This window comes from Pygoscelis adeliae, unplaced genomic scaffold (genome assembly GCF_000699105.1).
Source record: "Pygoscelis adeliae isolate BGI_AS28 unplaced genomic scaffold, ASM69910v1 Scaffold121, whole genome shotgun sequence".
Classification (NCBI taxonomy): Eukaryota; Metazoa; Chordata; class Aves; order Sphenisciformes; family Spheniscidae; genus Pygoscelis; species Pygoscelis adeliae.
This window is the reverse complement of record NW_008824359.1, coordinates 5,357,599-5,366,162: the sequence shown is the minus strand read 5'-3', so window position 1 is coordinate 5,366,162 and position 8,564 is coordinate 5,357,599. Positions and strand designations below refer to the sequence as shown.

The following is an 8,564-nucleotide window of genomic DNA, read 5'->3' as shown; positions in this document are numbered from 1 at the left end:
CGGCCTGGGCCTGGGCCTGGGCCTGGGCCCGGGTCCGGGTCTGTGCATGCGGGCCCAGCCGGGGGTCGGGGGTGCGCGATCGCTTCAGGAGTTTCGGAACTAGCACTCATACTCTCCTTTTCTGCCCTCAGAGTCGGATGTCTTTGAAATTGTTCTCCCCGTCACTGTCTTTGTGCTGAGCGATGATGATTTTCTCCACGACGATGCTGAGGAGCAAGCAGCGTCCGTTCCCGAGCTGAAGAAGGGGGATGAGCAGGAGGATAACTTAAACCATAGCATTCTTCTGAAAAGCAGTGTGACACCTTCAAATGGCAGTGACAGTTTAAGCATTTGGGAAGAAAACAAGACTGCTTCAAACAAGGATCATAGTGTGAAATACTCGGAAGAAAAATGGGTTGCCGAGAGTGTGTGTAACAGATCAAAATCATCTTTAAGTGATTGGTGTGATGCAGGCACGGATAAATATAGTCAAAATTATGTGTTGCCTACATTGACTTGCAAAACAGAGCTTACAGAGATAAACGAAACCGGTGACAGCAAAGAATGTGATGGTGATGATGGCTTTCAGAAGATTCCTCCTCCCCTCTCCTCCGCTGGCAGTGAGGGTAGCGATGATACCATCAAGACAAGCAGACAGTTGACATTGGTGGCGATACCCAGACACGAAGAGGAACTTGTCAGTGCTGCAAGTGTTCTTTCTGATGGCAGTCAAGAGAAACAACCAGAAATCCACAAGGAGGTGGAGGCAATTGTTGAAATGGAAGGTAACTTGTTAATAAGACTAGTGCGAGAGTTTAAGAAATCTGGTAAATCTCAAGTTTTTTAAATAGGTTGAAAAGTGTATGGGAAGAATGCCAAACCTGTTTATTTTAGAGTAAGCATTTCAACATAGATTAATATCGTGTGCAGCAGAAAGAGAATATTGGCTGGCGTATGCTGAGTTCTTTCACAGACTCCTGTGAAAAGTAGTGGCACTACAATAAAATGGTGCTGTTTCGTTCTGCTGCAGTTTGCAGAAGGGCAGCCTTTCATTGGGGAAAAGGATCTGAAAATAAAAACTTAGGTTAAAGGGTTTTTTAATCCCAATTAGAGATATTAGGGAGAGAAAACCAATGGGCAGGAACTCTCATCAATATAAGCAGAGACTGGGAGAGGCATAATGTAGGTTTAAATTCCACCATTCCTTATAGCAGATGGAAGTCCTTCAGGAGGAAAGGCGTAGAGAAGTACTAAGAGTACTTTCCCTTCTAACAGACAGAAGGCAGCAGAAGGAGCGTCATACTTCTGAGAACGGAGCGCTAGCAAAGTTTGGTGACAGTACTTTCATAGGAATTCTGGCATAAAGCAGTTTCATTAAAAACTGTAGGGGATGCAGTGTTGTCCTGTGAAATTCGGAGCTTTGAGTGAAAAGAGGAAGTGAAAAGAAGGAGGCTCCTAACTAGGATTTCTTCTCTTAAAACATTATTTAAATGTTGGGGGGGGGAAGCATGGAGAGAGACATTAGGAGAGAAGTAGAGATAGGGAAATATTAAGGAAGCAAAAGGAGTGAAGAGCAAGCAAGTCGTTAGACAATTTGGGATTATTACTACCAATTAATCATGAACATTGGTGGTTGTATGGAATGTCATGCATGTGACTTTTTATAACCCTGTAGATCCTGATTTTTCAAAGAATGGAGATAATGAAGCTAATAACAGAGAAAGACAGAGAAGCAAATTTGAAGACGAAACTCTGAGTTCTCTTTTGGAACATGGCTTGAAAGAAGAACCAAAATTTGCCTATGATTGTTCTGCTCTGTTTCTTAATGGATGTTCTCCTACTTCAGAAGAATTGCTAAAAGATGCAGGGAAACTAGAGGTGAACACTTCCACTTCTGCTGAATCAAATATTACTGGAGAGCATATTTATAAGACGTTAACGCCATTTCCTAAAAAAAGATACCGGCAACAAAACGTTGTTTCTCCTCATGCAAGCCCAAAAGAATTCCAAAGCCAGCAAGAAGGTTTAGCATGGCTAGGTAATAGTGTGACCATCAAACCTCTTTCTAAAGCATCTTGTTCTATAAATAAGCATGAAAGATTGAATTTGAAGTGCAGGTTTTGTAGTTCTGTATATAAATGCAGTGCACATCTAAAGAAACATCTTTATTCAGCTCATAAAGATAAGAAAATACATAAATGCTGCTTTTGTAAAAGAACCTTTTTCTTTTCTGTCAACCTTAAGAATCACCTTAAATTTCATAAGAAAATGACTAGGTTGCAAAAGGCAAGAAAAAATAGAATAAATGCGAGAAAAAATAGGCAGAGAAGATCTGAAGAAAGAAAATCTGAGGCCAAGAAAAAAGAAAGTAAATATGAGAAATTTTTCATCAAAATTGAAAGGGACTTTGCACCTCTGGGTGTGCCAGTTAGTTTTTCCTGCAAAATTTGTTTCTTTGCTTCATCCAATCCTAGGATTTTTATTCATCACATGAAGGGACATAAAGAGCGACCACCTTACCAGTGTCCTCAATGTGATTACTCCTGCGTTAGCTTATCCCATCTGCTAAATCACATGTACTGGCATGCTGGGTATAAGCTGTACCAGTGCAGGTTTTGCACCTTTCTTTCGTTATATTTTGCAAGCATGGTAAGGCATAGCTACACACACACAGGGGCTAAACCATACTCCTGTGAGTTCTGCCAGTCGGCATTCACAAGCGCCACTGGGTTAAAGAGACACAGAAGATCACATGCAGGCAAAGAAACGTGCCAAGGGCAGCAACTCAGCTTCGTCAGTGGAAGAAAGAGAACTCGAAGACCTTTAAAGAATTACACATGCGATGAGTGTAACATAGTGTTTTACACCAGAGGACATCTCAGCTTTCATAAGAAATTTCACGAGCGGTTTAGGGCTACTGCTAATGGTTACACGAATCAGAGCAATGAATATCATGAAAGCAAAATATGCAAAGTTGACAGTGATTCCCAGACCCGCGTTTCTCTGTCTCTTTCTGGTAAGGAAAATGATTGTCTCAGTGGGGGAATGCTGGCTTCAGCAGTAGACTTTGAGCGGGCAGGTGATGTGCAGGACAGTAAGAAAATGTGCTCTGGAAAGAAATTCCCTGAAAACAGCCATGGAAGCAACAGCTTACCTATTATTGGGAATAGATCAGAAGTTCCTCTGAATTCATACACAATGGACACTGTCATTTGCAAAGAGGAACCTCTCTTCAACTCCAAGGCCTCTCATTCACAAGTTCAAGATGACGACACGTATCATAGATTTGTGGAAAACTTAAAGGATACGTGGCCTTCCAATTTGTCTACATTCAAAACGTACAAGTGCCAACACTGCAATTATGCTACCGCTGTTCACAGCGACTTTATGCTGCACCTAAAAATACATACAGATGAAAAACCATTTGTGTGTAACGAATGCAATAAGACATTTAAAACATCAAACCATTTGCAGAAACACAGCCTTATTCACGTAAAGAATGAATATGAGTTTGGCCATTGCCTCTGTGTAGATAGCCGTTTAGAGAATCTTGAATTGCATCATGAAATGCATGTAGGCACGTGTCCAGAAAGAGATTTTTGTTCCTCGGAAGGTTCAAACAGCGTCCATTCCTTGCTTGGTTCAGAAGTCTGTGGAGTACAGCCAGATGTCCAGAGGGGCAAAGAAAATGATTTGCTGGCGCAAAGTCAGCCCCAATTCTATCAGTGTGCAGAGTGCGAGTACGCTACTTACGCTTTAAGCAACCTTGAACTACATATAAGAACTCACACAGGTGAGAAACCTTACAGCTGCAGTGTTTGTCAGAAGAAGTTTCGTACTTCCAGTCACCTGAAAAGACACAGAGTCACGCATTTTAATATGGACTATCTCAAGTGCAGGAACTGTGACTATTCAACAAGCAAATGGCTGTCCTTGAAACGGCATCTGGCTTCACACTCTTGTGAGGAAGGCTCATCTACTGGATGTCTCTACGAACAAAAGCAGCTGCCTGTCAAAATATACACGTGTGAAGAGTGCGGCTATTGCACAACCCACAATGGAAACTTGAAGCCACACTTGAGAATTCATACAGGGGAGAAGCCGTTCAAGTGCGGTCAGTGCGCTGTTGCTTTCCGCACATCTAGCCACCTGAAGCGGCACTTGCTGACTCATTTAAAGTTGCACTGCAGAAGGTGTAAATTTTCTACAGTAGATAAGCGTGCTTTCCAAAAGCATGTAAAAACACACAGAAAAAAGTACAAGTGTGGAAAGTGTAATGTGATGCTGCCTACCAAAACACTTCTGGAAAAGCATAAGCGGCAACATAAGCTTGGAATATAAGCTTGGGAATCGCAAGTTGCCACTCCGTTCTGGCGAGGTTTGCATGTCCTGAATTTGTTCATTGCTTTATATTCCCCTGCGTCCCCAGAACGATGGCTGGTAATGGATGCGTCCAGAGAGTGAAACTTGGGGTGCTGGTTTGCTCCACGTTCTGAGAGCTTCAGTTCTAGCACAGACTGTGCTAAAGAAGATCTCGGAGGCACTTTTTCATGCCTGAGTAACTTCTTAATACCATGAGGTCAGTTATGATTTGGCCAATGTTCATCAGTTTAAACAGTTACTCTGTGCCACTTATTTTCTTGTAAAAAATTAATGTCTGACTGAAAGAATGTTTAAAGGGAGGGAAGGAAGTGCACTTTATATTGTATAGTAATAACTTTTCATTTTAAAATTGTCAATGTGTTTGGAGGCTTAATGCTACCTCCCATCTGCTGAAAGTTGCATTCCCTACTCCCAGGTTCTCTTGCAATACTTGCAAGGGAAAAAAAAATAGCATCTCAGAAAATTGCAGAAACAAAAGGTTCTTGTCATCACTGGATAATAGGGATATGAAAATGTTTTCTGTATGTGTGTATATATAAAAGGTTTATTAGGCTGTTACCTTGTCTGTAGTTTTGACAATTCTTTGAGTAGTCTGACAGAAATGGTAATGTCCTTAATCAGATATTTTATGATACTGAGAATCCTTAAATTCATCTTCAATTTTATGTAAATGTCTAATGTGAATCTAGTATGAAATGCCTTATCTTTTCTCAGGCTGGTAGTTACTGTGCTTTTTGTTTCTTTAAATAGACAATATCATACTTTTCAAAGAACTTCTGTTAATTTAACCACTTGCTGGTATATTGCAAATACCACTTAGTTACATTGAAAACCTTAGCAGTATCTTGAACTGTAAAATTTATTTTGTTAAAGAGCTTTAGTGTGCATCTAAAATACCATGTATAAGGACCACTTGTGCCAAACAGCAGTTGTTACCTGGTATGGTGAAGACAGATGGATGCTTCTTCCACTTCATATTCAAATCTAGACAGATCTTTGCTTGTCTTAGAGAGTTACACAGTGCTAGAAACTCTGTGTGGACATCACTGACTAATATGTTCAGTGGTATTGGTAACAGTGGTGTTACCTTCTTGTGTGAGGAAAGACAGTGGCGAAGGTCTGGTGCTGCCTGTCCCCTAATGTTCAGTCCGTGGAACAGCAGAGTAAACCTATAGCTTAATTTAGAGAATGTAAACGTGCAACTACCACTGCTTTTTTACTGCTCTCTATGCTTTTCTTTATAAATACGATACAGATAATATCTTGCGGAAGCTTTCTGGTAACGTAGGAGACAGTTTGGAGACGGTTGCCCAGAGAGGTGGTGGAGTCTCCCTCTTCGGAGATACTCAAAAGCCACCTGGACATGGCCCTGGGCAACCAGCTCTGGGTGGCCCTGCTTGAGCAGGGGGTTGGGCCAGATGACCTCCGCAAGTCCCGCAGCCATTCTCTGATTCGGAACGCAATTTTCCAAGAATGGATTGAAACTCATGAATAGATGCATGCATTTAAGGCCATGGTCAGCAAAGGTATTTAAGCGATCTAGTTCTTTGTAGTTGCAGTAAAATCAGACAAGTAAATATCTGTTGATACTTAGACTCTGAACCCTGGTGGTTACGGATGTTTTTACTACAGGTGGGAAGTCACCATTTGGTGAATGAGTGATTCAGATTTTAGACTGATTGAGCTAACCACCTGATTCAGTTGTGAGAAAGAAGAACGTTATCCTGATGTGCATAAAGAAAAGCGTTTCTGGGAAATATTAACACTGTTACACAAGCGTGGAGGAATTTTTACCTGCATTACTGTACCATTCTGACCATTGATTTGAAGAAAAATTCAAAAGAAGAGGTACAAAGAGGAAACAAAAATGGCGAGGAGAATTTTAAGCCTATATATCAGATGAGACTAGGAAAGCTAAATATGGTAGAGAATAATTGTTTAAAAGTATGGTGTACAACGATGAAGAAGGGAGCCCAATTTAAGGGGGATAAATTCATTGAAGGGAATTTTGAAGAGAGTTTGTAAACAGCGTAAGTTTCTTTTAGTTGTAAGTAAGAACAACAGAAGACATTTTCAGATGGAGCTTGATGAATTTGTAAAAATAATTATTCCAGGTGGCTGCCTCTAATAAAAACAAATGAAGTGTTTTGTGACTCATGAGGTTCCCCTCTGTTCCTTACGCAATGCACTGCACTTTTGGGGATCGGAAGTGATTCTCAGTCTGCCGAGTTGGAGAAATTTAAATGTAAAGGCATGCTCGTTTTAAAATAAGGACACGGGCTGTTCTTGGGTTGGTTTTTTTTGCTAGTTAAGTGTAATATTTTTTATTCTTGCAGAGTTTTAACAAAAATCAAAGCCTTTCCTAAATCATACTAGGAAGTTTTCTATTTCAACCAAAAAAATTTGCTTAATTTTCTTTATGAACACATCTTGAATTTGGACAAAACAGTAAAATGTAATAGTAAATCACACTAATGACAAACAACTTGAGCAAATAGGTGTCATTTTATCTCTTATGCATCTACTAAATAAGTGAATAAAAGCTAAACACAGGGTGAAGGAAATTAATATAGGTGAATGAGGCCATGCAGCAATATGGTTAACCACCAACCAGATTTATCTACAATACAAGGAAGGAAATACGACAGTTTTTCTTCATATTTAGACTAAATAGTGTGGCAAGCCCAGCAGTTGTTTTGAAATAGCAGAAACAGCTGCTAATCCAATGTCAAGAAATAAGTTAGGGTGAGAAATGCAGTGGCAGCTCGGTGCACTGGTACCCAGTTGGGAAATTCAGAGCCTCGGTAGCAGTTGCGTTTGGAAATGATGGTGAAAGAGCCATTGTAATAGCCTCTTCTTCTGCAAACATCGGTAACTATAATCCGCTAAAGAAACGAAGCTCCTCCATGGCCTTCTTGATAAAGGCCGGTTTTGCTGCTGGACAGCGGATGACATGGGCAGGACTTAGAATCATAGAATCATTAAGGTTGGAAGAGACCTCTAAGATCATTGAGTCCAACTGTCAACCCAACAACACCATGCCCACTAAACCATGTCCCTAAGCGCCTCATCTACCCGTCTTTTAAATACTTCCAGGGATGGGGACTCCACCACTTCCCTGGGCAGCCTGGTCCAATGTTTAACCACTCTGTCAGTAAAGAAATTTTTCCTCACATCCAATCTAAACCTCCCCTGGCGCAACTTGAGGCCATTTCCTCTCGTCCTTTCGCCAGTTACTTGGGAGAAGAGACCAACACCCACCTCGCTACAGCCTCCTTTCAGGTAGTTGTAGAGAGCGATGAGGTCTCCCCTGAGCCTCCTTTTCTCCAGGCTAAACAACCCCAGCTCCCTCAGCTGCTCCTCATCAGACTTGTTCTCCAGACCCCTCACCAGCTTCGTTGCCCTTCTCTGGACACGTTCCAACATCTCAACATCCTTCTTGTAGTGAGGGGCCCAAAACTGAACGCAGTATTCGAGGTGCGGCCGCACCAGTGCCGAGTACAGGGGCACGATCACTTCCCTGCTCCTGCTGGCCACACTATTTCTGATACAGGCCAGGATGCCATTGGCCTTCTTGGCCGCCTGGGCACACTGCCGGCTCATGTTCAGCCGGCTGTTGACCAACACCCCCAGGTCCTTTTCCTCTCACAGACGTCATCTGTGAGAAAAAATTACTAATTAGGTCTTGTAGGTGTGAACGTAAATAACGAACGTTGATTATTCGGCCTCTTGTAACTACTTACAGTTCAATCCAAAAACCACGTTGGGTGACGACTCCTTAAACTCGGTGCTGGAAAGGAGGAGACGGCTGTCTCTGCCGGGTGTTCTCCTTGGTGGGCTCAGCCCCGCCTGAGCTACGCCCTGCGCAGGGTTTGAAATCCTTCCCAACCCCGCGGAGGCAGGCAGCAAGGGGCGGAGGTCCCTGCGCGCTGCCCGGGAGCCTGAAATGTAGGATTTAATGGGGGTGAAGATCCGTGCGTTACTGTACGCTTCCACTTCAGTTTTCACTTGGGCTACCGTGCGGCCCTGTAAACGCACGGTTTTTCTCGGATTAACAAAACACGCTGTAAATGTAACATCGGTGAAATCTGATTTTCTTCCGCTGCCCCCTTCCTTCCCCGTTTGTGTCCGTTGGGGAATTTGACGCAAGTTCATGAACAATCACGTCACCATTTGCCAGCAGGCCCGGCCCGGCCCGGCCG

General features: G+C 42.4%; 1 protein-coding gene across 1 annotated transcript in view; it reads left to right on the top strand.

Moving 5' to 3' along the window:
* The window catches only part of LOC103913263 (zinc finger protein 91-like), a 10,272-nt gene extending 4,726 nt beyond the window's left edge, over nucleotides 1-5,546 (top strand). Inside the window, exons 2-4 of the mRNA XM_009319743.1 lie at nucleotides 132-764; nucleotides 1,655-2,331; nucleotides 2,365-5,546. Coding sequence (XP_009318018.1) covers nucleotides 132-764; nucleotides 1,655-2,331; nucleotides 2,365-4,320 — 3,266 coding nt within the window. The 3' untranslated portion in view covers nucleotides 4,321-5,546. The remainder of the gene's footprint in view (nucleotides 1-131; nucleotides 765-1,654; nucleotides 2,332-2,364) is intronic.
* Nucleotides 5,547-8,564: the final 3,018 nt, after the last annotated feature.